This window comes from Schistocerca cancellata, chromosome 7, assembly GCF_023864275.1.
Source record: "Schistocerca cancellata isolate TAMUIC-IGC-003103 chromosome 7, iqSchCanc2.1, whole genome shotgun sequence".
Lineage (NCBI taxonomy): Eukaryota > Metazoa > Arthropoda > Insecta > Orthoptera > Acrididae > Schistocerca > Schistocerca cancellata.
In genome coordinates, this window is record NC_064632.1 from 15,500,320 (window position 1) to 15,518,216 (window position 17,897).

General features: G+C 38.3%; 1 protein-coding gene across 3 annotated transcripts in view; it reads left to right on the forward strand.

The window, feature by feature from the left end:
- LOC126092538 (uncharacterized) overlaps positions 1 to 15,058 on the forward strand; it is a 175,816-nt gene extending 160,758 nt beyond the window's left edge. For all 3 annotated transcript variants that reach the window (XM_049908191.1, XM_049908188.1, XM_049908190.1), the window contains exons 13-14: positions 1,260 to 1,364; positions 12,413 to 15,058. In XM_049908191.1, coding sequence (XP_049764148.1) covers positions 1,260 to 1,364; positions 12,413 to 12,551 — 244 coding nt within the window. In that variant the 3' untranslated portion in view covers positions 12,552 to 15,058. The remainder of the gene's footprint in view (positions 1 to 1,259; positions 1,365 to 12,412) is intronic.
- Positions 15,059 to 17,897: the final 2,839 nt, after the last annotated feature.

The window sequence follows — 17,897 nt, forward strand, 5'->3', positions numbered from 1 at the left end:
GTGTGTGTGTGTGTGTGTGTGTGTGTGTGTGTGTGTGTGTGTGTGTGTGTGTATCTGTATGGTTTGAGGTTTGTTTTCGGGCGCTAAACAGATTTGTTAATTGAAAACCCATTTCAGCTTCCTTGCCCTCGCTAAGTTAGCTTCTTAGCCAAAGTATTGTTTGTATTATTTCACATATATATTTAAATTTTGTAGCCTTTTTTATTCTTCCATAATCAGTTTCCATGTATTTTGGTGTCTCCTTCACATCAGCCATATACACTACTTTTTCAAAAGATATATATATAGTCCCATTTTAGAATGTGTCTCTTTTAGGAGACTTATTTCTACTGTATTTTTATGATTGTATATATGTTTCCTTCACTAACTTTAAATTTACCCACAGTGTGCCCTTGCAGCATGTTTGTCTACCATGTTTCAACACATTTCTATAGTTTATTGTAGGCTTTAATGTTAAGCACTTTCAGGTATGCTGGCATGCTTGTTATCCTCCACCAATTGATGTAGTGTTAGATTGACAGCCTCCACAGCAAAGCACAATGTAGATCGGGCTGTTTTGCCTGATGTGTCACAACTTTCGATTCCTTAAGGCGGGTATTACCTGTGCAACTGGATTCTTGGTTTCCTGTCAGAAAGGTTATAGTACACAAGAATGAGATTTTCACTCTGCAGCGGAGTGTGCGCTGATATGAAACTTCCTGGCAGATTAAAACTGTGTGCTGGACTGAGACTCGAACTTGGGGACCTTTGCCTTTCGCGGGCAAGTGCTCAACCATCTGAGCTACCCAAGCACGACTCACGACCCATCCTCACAGCTTCAATTCTGCCAGTACCTCGTCTCCTACCTTCCAAAATTTTCAGAAGCTCTTCTGCGAACCTTGCAGAGGCAAAGGCCCCGAGTTCGAGTCTTGGTCCGGCAAACAGTTTTAATCTGCCAGGAAGTTTTGTTACAGTACACGGCCATTGCCAAGAAGCCATCTGGATTCCCCAAAGAATCCTTAATGTATATGAACAATTTAGGAGACAGTCTGTGCAGACCTCTTGGATTGTTCGCAGTTGATGCTGTCAAATCACAAATTTAAAGGTTGTCAGTTTCTCTCTTTTGTGTATTTTATCAGGCTACACAATGAAAAATTATAGAATACCAACATAACCATTGCTCTCCATACATCTCCAATATTTAAGATATTTATTTAATATATGGAATAAGCAAACTGAGGCTCATTTTAACTTGTATGACTTCTTGTTTCTGTCTACAGGTTCAGTGGTTTCTCAGAAGATGGGCAGACACTAAGGCATATTGCTCCATTACGAAGATATATACTGCCTGATCACTTCCATCAACTCCTCAGCAGCCTCAAAGAGTATGAAATTTTTACTACATATTCATTCTTCAAAACTTTGTGTTTCTTGGAGTGGGCAATAAACAGGGTGAATCACGTAAGGCATAACACCCCTTTTATTTTTTAAATGGTTGCAGATATTCAAATGAGGTTTCTGGGGAAACAATAGTAAGTAAAGAGGCACATACTTTGGAAAGTGATAAAGAGTCTTAACTCATGTATTGATCTAAATATTGATAAAAGCATAATTATTTTTTAAATGGAATAATATACATAATTAATGGCATCTGAAAGTGCTTGAAAAGACATTTGCCTGTCAGCAGGTGTTTTGCCTTTAAGAAGCATTCTTCTTTTACCATAAATAGGGCTGTTTGTCTTTATGAAGTGTGAATGGCCAACATTTCCATTTCAGCTTTGATGAGTAAACAGCAATGGGGAGGGTTTAAATGGACAACTGCTTCACATAACCATAGTTGTTTCCACTAAAACACGGAACTGCACAAATACTTAAAATGGTTTTTCTGAGACCCATATGATCCCCCAGAAGCTAGCATAAGATATAGTTCCATAAACAAAAATCATAGCTGACCCTGTATTTATGTCATATAGGAAATGAGGTTTTATCTGAGTAGTGTAGATCTGTCTTGCTGCATATAACAATAGAGCCTGGCATTAGAGCTTTGCTAATGGTGATTACACTGCAATAACTGACTCTGGCTGCATTACTTTCCAATTTTAATACATTTCCTGAATTCTTTTGCGAAAGGTTTCAGTGTCAATATTAACAAGTGCTATACAACTGTAATTGTCTTTCCAAGAGCTACTGACAGCAGTTATGAAAAGTATACAGTTCCATAAAAAATAAAATAAAAAACCTTTGTCAGTATCTCGTTCGATATAAGAGTTCAGACTCTTTTATCACATACCAAAGTACATACGCCTTACCATACTTTCATTTGTTGAAAACCTCGTTACGATATCTGTAATTGTTCATGAAATAAAAAGTGTGTTATGTCTTACGTGATTCACCCTGTATATTAGTACACCTTTAACAACAATATCAGAAATGTTAGACTGATACTCATAACATAGAGAAGGCACTGAGTGACAGACACATTTAAAAATGGACTAAGCATAGTAGAGAGTCCTTCTTGATATATAGAGAAACACGTACACAAACAATTCACACACACATGACTGTTGTCTCTGAGTGCTAAGACCCAGCTGTGGTGAGCAGTGATCTCAGCTGAGGTAGGTAGTGGTTGTAGGTGTGTGATGGGTAGGAGTGATAACAGGATAGAGTTGGTGAGAAGTTGCAGTAATGCTACCTGTGTGCAGGGACATTATGGGGTGAAGCTGGTGGGCTAATACATGAAGCATCAAGAGGCTGTGATGGCGGTGGTGGGAGAAGAGAGAAGCAGATGACGGAGAAGAGCTATGCAGGTGTGCTGGGGAGCACAGAAAGTGTGTGTAAAGAAGGAAACAGATAGATACGGGGGACAGAAACTATCAAAGGCTAAGCTCAGGTTGGTTGGGGGGGGGGGGGGGGGTTATGGAAGGTTTCCACCTGTTCATTTCAGAAAAAAGTGATGTTGATGGTAAGAATCCAGATGGCCTGGGCTATCAAGCAGGGTGTGAACCAGGGTGCAACGGTTTGGAAGCAGGGGTGGAATGGGGATGGACAAGGATACTGCATAGATCATGCGGACAATGGAGTACCATTGTTGGAGGGATGAGGAGCATAGTGGGGAGAATATTTCTCATTTCAGTAGACAAAGAGAGGTAGCCAGAACCCTGGCGGAGAGTGTTATTCAGTTGTTCTAATCCTGGATGTTACTGAATCATGAGGAGAGACTTGGTTCAGGTAAGTCAGTGGGCATGTTGGGAGACCAGGTGTGAGAGAGCTGTTTCTGAACAAGATTGGGAGGCTAATTTCAGTCTTTTAAGGCCTCAGTGGGAGCTTCATCATATCTGAAAAGTAACTTCTTGTCACTCTATATGCAATGATCACAAGTGGCAAGGCTGTATGGAAGGAATTTTTTGGTGGGAAATGGGTAGCAGCTGTCAAGATAGAGGTATGTTGGTGGTTGGTAGGTTTTATGTGTGTCTGCTAAGTGCAAATTGGATGAATATATGTGAGAAGTGGCAAACACATAGCTGCACGTATGGTCAAAGTGGGCATGTTGCCATGTTCTGAAAGTGGTTGAGACCATTGCTACAGGCTGACTCAGAAGTTACTGAATCACTGAGTGCTTGTTAAGTGAGAGGAAATCATGTTTGGTTTGGCAGGTGAGAAATAAACATAAGGAAGTAGAGGAACATAAGGATGAACACGGAATAATGTAATGCAATAAAGAAAAGGAAGAAAGGGAAACTGAACTGGTTTGTACGATGGAAGAGAATAAACTAGACAAAATCAAACAACGAAAATCCATGATCAAGGAATAACAATATTATATAGGATAGAATGCTACTTGACATACAGAGGAGGTGATGAGCGGCAGACAGGTATCTTTAAAAGTATTTTTGTGAGTAGGCTAAGCTGTTAGACAGACAGGGAAAAAGACATGCACAATTGACACCCACCCACACACACACACACACACACACACACACACACACACACACACACGTGGCCACTGTCTTCTCCAGCTGCTAAAGCCCTACTGCTCTGAGCAGTGAGGTTGGCTGAGGTATGTTCGAGGGTGGAGCCTGGGGGAGGGGGTGGTTATGAGGGGAGGGGGTACAAGAGGTGTGGAGTGTGGAGGGAGAGTGATAGCAGAGTGGAGGTAGGGTAAGATGCAGTAGCCCTGCCAGTGAGTGTGTGTAGGAATGGTGCAGCATCAGGAGGGGGAAGGGGGGGAGGAAAGAAGCAGAGAAGGGGAAAGGAATATGCAGGTACACTGTGGTTTTCAGAAATTTTTCCTCAAATTAAGTCTTGATTTTTGATACTAGTAGTCGAATGCTTTTTCTGGGTTGACAAATCTTATGAACATGTCTTGATTTTTCTTTAGGCTTTGTTCCATGGGGGGGGGGGGGGGGGGGGAGACAGGAGGCAGGAAGGTGGTTTGGGGACGGGTAGGTAGTGGCCCTGAGAGAGGCAGCCAGTATATTGGGTAGGAATGCAGTGGAAAGGTGTGGGAGGTGTATGGGCTAATGGGCTAGGTATGTGATGCACAGGTGCCAACACCAGTGGAGAGTGTCACATAATGCTGGTGATGTGGTGACGTAAACAGGTAGGGGGGGGGGGGGGCAGTGATATGACAGAATAAGTGGAAACTCTTGGGTGGAGAGTGTGGTGACGGTGGGTTAACAGATATTAATGCCAGACTGGTTACGAGAGCAAAGGATGTGTTGCAAGGAAAACTCCCAACTTTCTAATTCACAAATGCTTGTGGTGGAGGGAAGGATCTGGATACCAAACAGTATGTTTGCCTGTAAGTCCTGTGTGGTACAATGGTATTCATGACTTGCTCTGCACATGAGGTGTGACAATTATGTAAGTAATAACAGTTGTGATGTTGGGGATAACCTCTTTGAACCCTAATTTGTGAAGATGGTCTGTGACTGAAACCAGTTGATACTTGGGTTTTAAATAACAGAGCAGCTGATGGTCAAACATGTATTTTATACATTACTTCATGGCTGTTAATAGTCATCTTTCAAAAAAATATTTTTTATGTGTTTGTATTCCCTTTCACCTGCTTCATTTGCTGAATTTTTATATTTTCTTCTTTTTTCAGTTAAATACAATATTTTCCATGTTATCCTAGGATTTCTACTAGGCCTTTTTACCCATTTTATCCTCTGCTGTCTTCAGTATTTCATCTCTTAAAGTTATCCATTTGTCTTCTACCATATTCCTTTCCCATTCTAGTCAGCTGCTGCCTATTGCTCCCTCTGAAACTCTCAACAACCTCTTGTTCTTTCAACTTACCCAAGTCCCATCTCCTGAATTTCCTACCTTTTTGAAATTTCTTAAGTTTTAAACTACAGCTTAGAGATTCCACATCTGACCCTGGAAATACCTTACAATTTACAATCTGGTTCTAAAATCCCTGCCTTACCATTATATAATCAGTCTGAAGCCTTCTGGTGCCTCCAGGCCCCTTCCGCATATACAGCCTTCTTTTATTATTCTTAAACCACATATTAGTGATGATTAAATTGTTTTCTGTGCAAAGTTCTACCAAGCAGCTTCCACTTTCACTTCCTTCCCTCAGTCCATATGCACCTACTGTGTTTCCTTCTCTTCCTCTTCCAGCTATCGAATTTCAGTCCCCCATCACAATTAAATTTTTTGTCTCCTGTAACTATCTGGATAATTTGTTTTATATAATCACACAGTTCTTCAGTCTCTTCATCATCTATGGAGCTTGTTGGCATATAAACTTGTATTACCGTGATAGGTGTGGGTTTGTGTCTGTCTTGGCTACAATGATGTACTCATTATGCTGTCCATAGCATTTTACTTATTCATTATTAAACCCACTCCTGCATTACCCATAGTTGATTTTGTATTTATAACCCTGTATTCTCCTGACCAGAAGTCCTGTTCCTCCTGCCACCAAACTTCTATAATTCCCACTATATCTAGCTACAACCTATCCATTCCCCTTTCTAAATTTTCTAACCTACCTGCTCAAGTAAGGGATCTAACATTCCATACTCCAATCTGTAGAGCACCAGTTTTGTTTCTCCTGATGATGAAATGCTCCTGAGTAGCTCCCACCCAGAAATTCAAATGGCTTACGATTTAACACCAGGATGTTTTACACAAGAGGAAGCTGTCATCATTCAACCATGCAACAGACCTGCAGGCCCTTGGGAAAAATTACAGCTGTGGTGTGCCTTGCTTTAAGCCATATGCACCATCAGCAGAGCAAGCCTGTTTCGGTTGATGATACAAGGCCAGCTCAGTCAATCATCCAGACTGTTAACACTGCAACTACTGAAAAGGCTGTTGCTCCTCTTCAGGAACCATACAGTTGTCTGGCTTCTCAACAGGTAGCCCTTCATCATGGTTGCACCTATAGTACATGTATCTGTATCACTGAGGCATGCAGGCCATCCCCATCAATGGCAAGGCCCATGGTTCATGACAAGAACAGTATAAGAAATTACATGCAATTGTAGCCAGGTTGTCTTCATAATCATCTTTCAACACTACCTTGATCCAGCCTTCCCCATTTTTAATACACAATTTCTCATTTTGCCAAGGAGTATTGCTGGTTGTAGCTTTTAGGTTAGGGATATTTTGACTAATAACACAAAATCTTGAGACACAATATTTCAATGTTTTATTTTCCTGCTTGAGTTAAATGTATTTTGGAGATTCAGTGGCTACATTAAAATGTTACATTAACTGTGTTTGTTTGTCATCTTCATTTGAACATGAAATGAGTGCCTTGTTTCTCAAAGAAAGTTAGCCTAGACTTAGTCAAAATTCGTTCAAAAACTTTGTCAAAACCTTCAAAACTGGTGTGAAATGGTAATTCATACTCATCACTAAATTCTATAATTCCATTCATCACTTGCAAATATATTCAACACTAAAGCTAACTTGTTCCTTTACTTGGTTAAGAACCACTGTCTTCGTCTGTGTGGATGGCGATAATTTCAATGACTACTATTCTCATTGTGGAAAGGAACTCTTGTGTAGTTTATTAAATTTTTTCCTGTTTCCTTTATTTTGAATTGAACAGTTACGGCACTGTTGCAGTTTTGTGAAATTGTCTTTACCCACAAGTATTCGTTGACTAGTTTTACAAGTTATGTTTGTATTACTTTGCCTCCTAATTTAACCCTTCTTACTGAAAGAAGTCCGTTGCCTGGTCCTATATTACCATTCATCCATGAGTGCCAATTGAGACTGTGAAAGACGTGCTATTATTCACAATACTCCCTATTACTTAAAACTCTGGAGGACTTTGTTACATCTTACATAATCTCTAAGGGATGATTTATGTAGGATACTCATCTCACAGCAATTACATATGCTATGTCAGACAGTTTGTAAGTAGAGTTTTGAAAAGATCCAAAAGTGCTTCCAATATAAATTGGTTTTGTCCATGCTTTGCCTGTCCTAGAGGATGTTATGCAGCTATGTAATGAAGTAATAGCTGCTTTGCATAGTTTGTTTTTAATACAATTGGTTTTTCAATTTGTACATCATTATCTTCAGTTACTTACAATTTGTACATCATTATCTTCAGTTACTTACTCCAACATACTATAGTGTATGCATGAGCACATGATTCAGCCTATACAATGTGTATTTGACAGAAGATTATAGGATTGAAATTCAGTAGTGATTACAATGCTATGTTTCACATTCATACATACACAGTTCTTGTGAAGCATATTACTTGGGCTCATAGTTAAACATACAATTTGTCAGAATGAACACCTGAGGAAGATTGTATCTTAGCTGAAATCAGCCATGTTATTGAACTAACTGTGGTACTGGAGCAGTTACTTCATTATCATATATGAAGTTTCTGTAGCATACTTTGTAAGAGATAAGTGCATGTAAAATTTCTTATCAGGGGCTTGTTATGCACCTCTTCTGTACCATTCAAAACTTGACGGATAATATTTTCTATGACCAATGCTAAGATATAGGCCTGTTCCTGTCTGTGCACCAATTACATAAATTATTCACACCTTCAACATTGTTCCTCCATTTAGGATTGTTATCCTTTCCAAATAGCATTTGTCATGAAGAAAAGTAGAACAGAAAGAAAGTGAAATGAAGAGAATGAGCAGCTGAAATCAGCATAAAGCAAAAATCATCTGGGGAACAAAATGTGTAGAACATTTCCTTTTTTCAGAGTTACAATATTGTGATAGTTAAGAGAAGGAATTAAGTCCCGTTTTATTATATGTATGTATAAAGTGGGCATTTATGAAAAGCAAACGATTTCATTGCAGATGGTTTACTATCCTATTTGGTGTATGTAGTGAGAGCTTAATATCAGTCATCACATGATGACCATTAAACAAATGGCAGTTCTGAGTAGTCAGTAATAACTAAGTTGATGTAGTGAATGACTGGCTAGAAGCAGAGTCTAAAACGCGACATGGACATCATAAATGTATAAAATCACTCCAGAGTAAATGCTTAAAGAGAGAATCTGTGCTACAGGCAATAGTCAAATACTCTCTCAAATGACCTGGTCTGAATACTGCAAAAGATAACAAGTAAGGGGCTGTTTGTGACTGTGCACAGACATTTAAGTTCAGAACTAATTCCAGAGAGCACACCTTTCGTACCCCTGGTTTTCACCATCTGCAGAGCTGTGAGTAACTCTTAATACTTGATAACTGCAAATCTCATACTTCATATTGATACTGCAGCTTAGCAGGAAACCCTAATCTGTAAGACACAAGAAACTTTGCCCCATTTAACCAGCATTTAGGGGCAAAAGTGGCATGGCTTGTGCCTGGCCGACTGAGTAAGGGAAAGAAAGATGCTGACATCCCCACTAAATGTTCCTGTAGAATCTTTACTCTGCTGTCAGCCAATTCCATTACCAGAGGCATAGACATTAGCACTAGCCCATCATATGCCCCCATTGTGGTACTTCAGTCTGCCAATGGGGGAGTGAGTACCAAATGGAGGGTGTGGCATAGAGGTGGCTGCACCTCTTGAGATTTCTCATTTCTCTGCAGATTGATCACTGCTACTAAGTTTGATTTATGAGGAGTCTCTCAGGTGAATATGAGGGATGCAAGATGTGGCTTAGGGGGTGGCAATAGGTCCACTTCCATCAGCTTCCATCACTGATCATTGTTGAACCCCTAGATTGCCATAAGCAGGGGCAGTTGTGGAGATCATACTGATGGGGGAAGGCAGGGTGGAGGAGGGTTATTAAAGAGATTCGTCATGACATATTGGAGAAAGAAAACGTTAATACAGTATTAGTTAACTGCAGGAGCATCCATGGAGAGGTCCCAGAACTAATCTCACTTATAAATGATAACAGTGCCCACACAGAACTAGGTGTAGAAAGCTGGTTGAAGCCAGATATTAATAGCAGTGAAATCCTAAATTCAGACTGAAAAATAGGTTTAATGCTGGTGATGGAGGCAACATACTACAAGTAGAACTCCTGGTTACCAACAGGCCTAAAATTTCATCTCAGTTAGCATGGAACAGGGAATCAGTGATCATAAGGTAATCAGTGCATTATTGAATGCTTCTACTTAGCAAGAGTGACAAAAAACAGCTTTCAGATTACCTGAGCAGTCAACATGAAAAATCCATCTTCAGAATGTGAAAATATTGAGGACCAATGGATGAAGTTCAAGAGTATTTTACATTAGACCTTAGACAGGTATGTGCCAAGCAAAGTTACGAGGGCTGGAAAATACCTGCCATGATGCAACATCCATGGTAAAAAGCCACTATGAAAGGAAAGAGAGCTTCACTGCTAATTTATAAGTAGCCAAAGCATCATAGACAAACAAAAACTAAACAAAACCACAATTAGTATAAGGAGAGCCATGTGTGAAACATTCAACTAATTAAACAGTAAAAGTCCATCTACCAACGTCACAGAAAATCCTAAGAATTTTTTCTCTCGTGTTAACTGACTAAACAGACTAAAGGCACTGTCCAGACACTGTGTGTCCATAAAGGCACTAAAATGGGGAATGAAAGAGAGAAGCATGAAATACTAAACACCTTCTATCAAACCTGTTTCAGTGGGGAATTAAATCATCACATGAGTATCAAAATGACAGATAATAAAATATGTGAGCATGGGATAGAAAAAACAATGAAAACAGCTCAACAGATGAAAGAAAACTGAAGCTATTTAATTCTCACAAATTATTAAGTTCCAGTAGACTAAAAATCTCCTCTATGGGAATAAATGTGGGTTCCAAAATCAACAGTCGTGTGAAACCCTGTTCAATATGTACATCCTCGAGGCCCAGAAAGCAATAGGTACTGGTGCCCAGGTTTTTGCTGTGTTCCTTGATTTCTGGAAGATGTTCGATACAGTTCCACATTGGTGCCCAATAAACAAAACAGGAACATACAGAATATCAGACCAGCTGTGTGGTTGGATTGAAGGGTTTCTAGCATACTGAACACAGCTTGTTATTCTTAATGGAGAAAAATCTCCAGACAAAAAAGTAATTTTGCGTGTACTTCAAGGAAGTGTTATGGGACCATTACTTTTCACAACATATATAAATTACCTACTGGATAATGTTGGAACTACCATGAAACTTTTTGTGAATGATGCTATTGAATAGGGATAGGAATTCGCACTACTAGAAAATTGTACTGAAATGCAGGAAGACCAAGGAGCAACACTCCGAGCAGGGAGTGCCAGTTGGCCCTCAGCATAAACAGATGTAATAAAGACCCATTATTATATGACTGCAGAACGGTCACTAGGATCAGTCACATCCATAAAATATCTAGGAATATGCGTAAGAGAAGTTCAGACTGGAATGACTACATAAAAATAATGACATGGAAGGTAGATGCCAGACTGAGATTCAGTGGAAGAATCCTCAGGAAGTATAGTCCACCCATAAAGGAGGTAGCTTGCAAAACTCTCATTTGACAAATACTTGAATGTTGCTCATCGGTCTCGGATCTTTACAAGAGAGGATTGATACAGGAAACTGAAAAGAGCTGCAAGTTTCATTACAAATTCATTTAGTAATTTTGGAAACACTTTGGAGATGGACAGCCTACTCCAGTGGAAGACACTGCGAGAGAGGCATTCTGTATCTTGGTCTGGTTTACTGTTCTATTAAAATGCTGTTGAAATGTAATACAGCAGCAGTCCCATGTAGCATGGGCTCATCAAGTCATTGGTAGGCTTCTAGAGATTTGTTGCACCATACATCAGGCAATTCACATAAAATGCAAACTTCATGCAGTGATTGCCACTTGGCCCTCAGCAAAAACAGATATAATATATTGTGCATAAATATGCAGAAAGACCCATTATTGTATGATTATATGATTTCAGAACAGTCACAAGGAACAGTCACAGCCCTAAAATATTTAGGAATATGGATGCAGAGATGTTTAAAGTGGAACAACTACATAAAACAAATACATGTTGGTCTGTGGGTGTAAAGCTGGTGCTCAGTGGTATCAGAGATGGGTTTCACCTGGTTTATATCAGGCAAATTTGTTGACTGGGACATCAATATAAGCTCACTATCACACTCCTTACAGTTATCCTGCTGAGCAGTACCAGTGGTGATGGAACAGGCATCAAGCATGAAGGGATGCAGGTGGACGTATAGTGCTTTCAAATACTGCCTTAGATCCCAGAGTTGTTCAGGTGAATGTATGCTATTTGCATAATACTGTCCCCACTGGTCTGCATTCGTGACATGGTGCACATTTCAAGCAGCCATTCACCTGAGGATGTCCATACAAGAGCATTGACTAGGTGTAACATAGTGACCAGGCAACACAATCTCACTGATTCATGTTCCAGTCTTGATGACCTCTGCCCACTGCAATCATAACTGATTTTGTTGAGTCCAGATGAGAACACACATGATTCATCTGTTGCAGAGACCTATGTTTGATAATGTGTACTTAACAGTGTTCTCTGAAACACTTGTGCCCATACCAGCACTATCTCTCTTTCATCAGATTGGCTTCTTTACAGAGTGGACAAGCCTGCAACCTCCACATTCTGCCATCAGCCATGGAAATCCAACACCTTGCACCTAATTTTGGTTTCACCATCCTTCAACCTCTTTCCATAGATGCTCATGATAGTGCACATGAACAGTCTACCAGCTTCACCAGTTCGGACATGTTTGTTTCCACGTGCCAGGCTATAACAATCTGCCTTCTTTCAAAGTCACTTATGTCGTATTGGATTTCCCCATTTGCAGCTAGTACCATTGTTACGAACTTTGCCCATTTGTCTCTGCTATGCTCTCACATGGAGGGCAGTGATCATTATGTCTTGGCTCATTAGTTTATTTTCATTGAATACACAAATGTATCTAATTAAGATTTTCAGGTCTCTTTTTTACTGTCACTTTATGATATCTATTTTTTTTTTCCTCCCCAGGACTTCCTACCTCAGCTTTGAAGAAGAATCTGAAGAAGACTTGAGAGATGTTTGGGAACTTCAAAAATGTCTTGACAATTTAATACTTTATAAATCGAACAACCCAAAATATCTCAAAAGTGTTTTATACAGGACTTGAGGAAACTGAATATTTGTAGTGCAAATATTTCGTAAGAACAATTGGTTTCTGACTGAATATTTTACAAGGCTGTACAGGATTACTGTACATGCAGGAATAGAGAGGACAGATCAGACTTTTATATTGTAAATAAATATTCAACCTTTTTTTGTAAATATATTTGTTCCCTGAAAATTTTGCAATGTTCTGTGTTCCTATGTGTATAAGTTGTTAATATTCTTCATTCCTGTCATTAGCATTCTTTATAGATTATTTAACTGTTTTCACAGTGAAGGATAATGATAAAGCAACCAGTGCAAAATCAATATATTATATTGAATCATGAATGTAAAGTGATTTGATTATTAAGTGTTTTCAGATAAATTCTTGTTTTTATGTTTTCTGTACAGAAGAAAGTTTCTTGTACCTTGATAGCATTGATAGATTAAGACTGTGATACATTATACCCAGTGATGCTTAAATTATCATTCATTCACTTATTTTTTTAAGATAAGCTATGATAAATAAGCTGAAAAACATTTGTAACACATGAAACAGATATGGGGAAAAAACCACACACACACACATCTGCATACTACTACTGATTCATATGACAATGTATTTTTGAATTAGAAATAGCTAAAATCTTCTTATCTACATTGGAGACACTGGTTTGGAGATTTCTGTACTTATAAACAAATTTAATATTTACCCTAAATTATAACAACTGTTCTCATATAAACACTGTCAACATCATGTAATGGAGAAACACAACTAAAAATACCCAAAAGACAAGACGATCATTTAAAATTGCCAGTCATGTTCATTATGTTCCTTGTCAGTAATATGCATTCTATTTAGTAAGAACAAATCAATAAAATAAATCTTACTCTGGTTAATTACAAGGCTCAGTATGCTAAATTATATACAGGGTGTACATAAAGTCCGGGAACACTTCCAATTATTTGTTGCACAAGAACTAAACATTGTACAGATGTCATACATATTGCATTTTGAAGAGAAACTCTGAAAGTTTTTCTTTTTCCAAACATTCGATATGCGAACCATGAGTGACCCGGCAGACGTCAGTACAGTAATCGAATTCTTGCCGTACCCGTCCCAGCATGGCATCGTCGACTGTGGCAGTCACTTCCCGTGTTCTCTCCCGGAGCTCTGCTACATCACGTGGTAGAGGCGGTACATACACCAGATCTTTAATGCGTCCCCACAGAAAAAAGTCACATGGAATGAAATCTGGTCATCAGGGAGGCCACTTCATGAAACAGCTGTCCCCTTCTGTAGCACGGCCAATCCATCGATGCGGCAGCTCCGTGTTCAGGTCCCCACACACTTCACGATGAAAATGGGGTGGAGCCACATCCTACTGAAAGATGAATGGAGAGTCTGACTGTATTTGAGGCATCAGCCATTGCTGCAACATGTCCAAGTAGGAATATCCAGCGACAGTGCTCTCGTTCGCGCTCCACATTCTTTTCACTCACACTGGGATGTCGGCTTCTCTTTGCTGGGAACAAGCAACCCATCGTAACGAATTTGTTGTGCCAGTGGTAAATGGTCTTCCTTTGTGGTGGTTTCTTACTGTACATAGTTCTAAACATCCATTGAACAGCTGTAGCACACTTGTTTTTGTAAAAAAAAAAAAAAAAAAAAAAAAAAAAAAAAGCTGTCAGGGTTTCTCTTCAAAATGACTTATGTATGATATCTGTACAATGTTTGGTTCTTGTGCAATAAATAATTGAAAGTGTTCCCGGACTGTATGTACCCTGTATATTCACAAGACAAAATATTACAGTAGCCACATTTTGAAAGATTGTTTCCAGTAATCATTCAGTGTTTTATCCCTCTAGTAGGAAATCATTTCCTTCAAACATGTTTTCATGCTCTTATCTATGTTGCCACTGATGTAGCTTTGTCTGCAGAGCAAATTATTATTTCATGATGGGACTGCCACTGATTTATTGTCTGTAATATCTATTGTTTGTAATACTTACAGTTGTTTATATACATAGAAATATTTCATGAGCTATCTCCTTATCTTCAGGTGAAACTTCTTGCATTTTGATATCAGCCATTGCAAAAAGAATGTATTTACTGCAGTGATCTTTCTGTCACTGTGATCAAAGAAAAAACTTGAAAATTATTAAGAATTCTACAGCATGATTTACTATCAAATGTTAGTAATGTGAATTTACAATTTGTCTTGTGTACTGTAAAGAAACTACAATTTTCATCAACACACTACATCTTCATGCACATTTCTATAATTGCAAAATCTTTCATAGTACACTGCACTTCATTACCAAAGATCTTTTGTATATCTTTATTATGAAATTATTTAATAAAATACATAACAAGGAATTTTATGTTTAGTAGTTCATTATGCTCAAGAAACCTGCAAAAAGAATTATTATGTCACCATCATCATTTCAAATACTAGTAATTGGTAATTCATGTTCTTTTGAGAAAGTAAAGGAAGAGAGAGAAATAAATCTTGCTTTCCTTATAAACTCAACTTCTGGTGTTCCTGTGTGTGTGTGTGTGTGTGTGTGTGTGTGTGTGTGTGGTGTTACATATGTATCAAGTATCAACTTTATCTCCTCATGTCAAGTAGTGATTTTTGATATTAAAGGCTTTTAGGTGTCTTTAGAACCTATCAGTTCATTTAAAATCAAATACTGTATTCACCCTGAAAATTTACCTTAGTTGACTTATTGTTGCATGTACAAATAATAACTGTAAAGATAAAAAATATGTTAGATACAGCATTCTTCTCATTTTCTATAGACGGTAGTGGCATGAGAACTGATCAGGTATAGGCACATTTGAGATTCTTCTGACTTCTAATGTGTCCTTTTCCATAACAGTGTGTGTTTGTGTGTGTGTGTGTGTGTGTGTGTGTGTGTGTGTGTGTGTGTGTGTGTGTGGTGTTACATATGTATCAAGTATCAACTTTATCTCCTCATGTCAGGTAGTGATTTTTGATATTAAAGGCTTTTAGGTGTCTTTAGAACCTATCAGTTCATTTAAAATCAAATACTGTATTCACCCTGAAAATTTACCTTAGTACACACACACTATCCAATGTCTTAACAACACAGAATGTGTATGTAACACTATATGTTGAAGAACAATTTTCAAATAGAAGTTAGTGGTTTCTGCTTACTAAAGTCCACATCATGTAGGAAGGCAGCCCAGTTTTCAGCCATTCTGCGCATCCCCCTCCACTAGCCACTGGCCACCTATAATATTCATTCTCTATCCGAGCCATTAGCAGTGAGTTGCAGCTAGACAGAAAGAATCGCACTCCTACATGCTGCACTGTTGCCATACTTCTTGACAGCCACATTCTTCATTCAGCTTTTAGTTTTCTTTTGTTTTCTTTTTTCTTCTTGTAACACTATAACTGTGAATGTGTATCTGTAAATGTTTAAGTGTGATTAAAAAAAGTCACGTGATAGCATTAAATGTGAAGTGATAGCATTAAATGTAAAGTGCTTCATAATCAGGTGAGGGGAATTATTTACCACATTTATAACTTTTTCAAATGTGAATCTGAAAGCAGGTCACCTGCTGTTGACATTTGAAGACACAAGAATAAACTCCAGAAGCATGTGGTGCTGGCAAGAGAATTGTAAATGAAAGTGTCAGACCTGTAGGGTCGCCTGGAAAGCATTGAAATCACAAGGAACCTGTAACACAAATTGGTGGTTTTAATAACAATGTTTTAAAGTGCTCCATGTGCGTGATGAATGTCTGACATCACAGTTATGCAGGAGAAAATTGGCTTCATTGGTGCGCGCTTCGTCAGTGTAAAGAATTTTAAGAGGCATTGGTTCCAGATATGTTAAGAAGAGAGTTTTTAGTTCAAAGAAGTGACATAGGTGCAGCACAAACTAAATTCCATATAAAGATTCATGATACAAGAGAAGGAGATAGTTCAACAATGTATTACCTTGATGAAACATGGGTCAATTAGAATCATTCCAGGATAATCTGTTGGAAAATGAGTGGTGGTACTGGCCGTTTTAAGGTTCTCATAGGAATAGGTCCTCAGATAATTATTTGCATGCTGACTCTTCTTCCAGTTTTGTTTCTGAGAATAAACTTGTATCTACGTGTAAGAAAAATAGCTGTGACTACCATTCAGAAATGAATGTTGTCAGTTTTGTTATGTGATTCACAATTCTTGTCATACCTCACTTCGAAGTTAGTCTTTGCCAGTAATAATTTTACTATTACAGAGAAAACACCAGAAAAGTGGATATTTTTCCCTGGCTTAAAAATAAAAATATTAAGCACATTATAAACCAGACACATGCCAATCTCGTGCGGCTCATTAATTTATACAAGTCACATGACAGAACGAACAAACTTGACTTCCTTGCACATGTATGGGATCACACAGTTTTGCGTTAACCCATGCATCACCATCAGTGTATCCCCATGGAATTAATTTGGACAAAGGGTTAAGGCTGTGTTGGAGAGAAAAAAAAAAAGAAAACATTCAAGATAACATACACTGAATCGTTTGCGCATGAGGCAATAGATAACATCCCATCTGTAGAGTGGACACAGTCTGTGTGGCATGCTGAAAAGTTTCAGATAGAAGAAGTTTACAGGAAAGTGATGATGGATATAAGCCTTGAAACTGTCATCGTAAATTTGCATCAGATTGTTCAGAAACAGGCTCAAATAGAATTGACAATGGTATTACAATGTTGACTTTGGAACAAAGCAATAATATTTCTTAGTTGTAAAGACTCATGGTTTAAAAAATGTGTTTCTCAAAATATCAGTTGCATACGTAATAATGAGAACTTCCTAGCCTATTTGATTAGGACTTTGTATCCTTTGATTTATGCAGACTATAATGTTCAACATATTTCCCAAGAAGAAGTTAAGCTTCTCCCAACATGTTGTGTGCTCTAATAACACATGAGAATGCAGCTGGATAAATTCATCTGAAGTCCAGTATTTCCACATGTAAACCTGTCATTTTCAAGACACGAACTGGATAAGGCCCTAAAATGACAGTAACTGTTACTTGTCGAGATATCGGTGGGTTTCGATGTTATCAGTCAGCATTCCCTGGAGTTATTCACAGTTGATGATTTATTGTTTGCTTGATTATAAATGCAGTCTCTCACTGTAAGTCGAACAAGTTAGTTTACACTCATAATGCCCATTAGCAGCTATAAATATGACAACTTGCTGACCATTTTTATGATAGTCTTTTACATTAGTCTTTCCTACCACTAATTCTTTTTTATGCATAGTGATTACACTTAACTATAGTCAAACACACACACATGCACCTTTCACGTATTTAAAAATTCTATTGAGTAG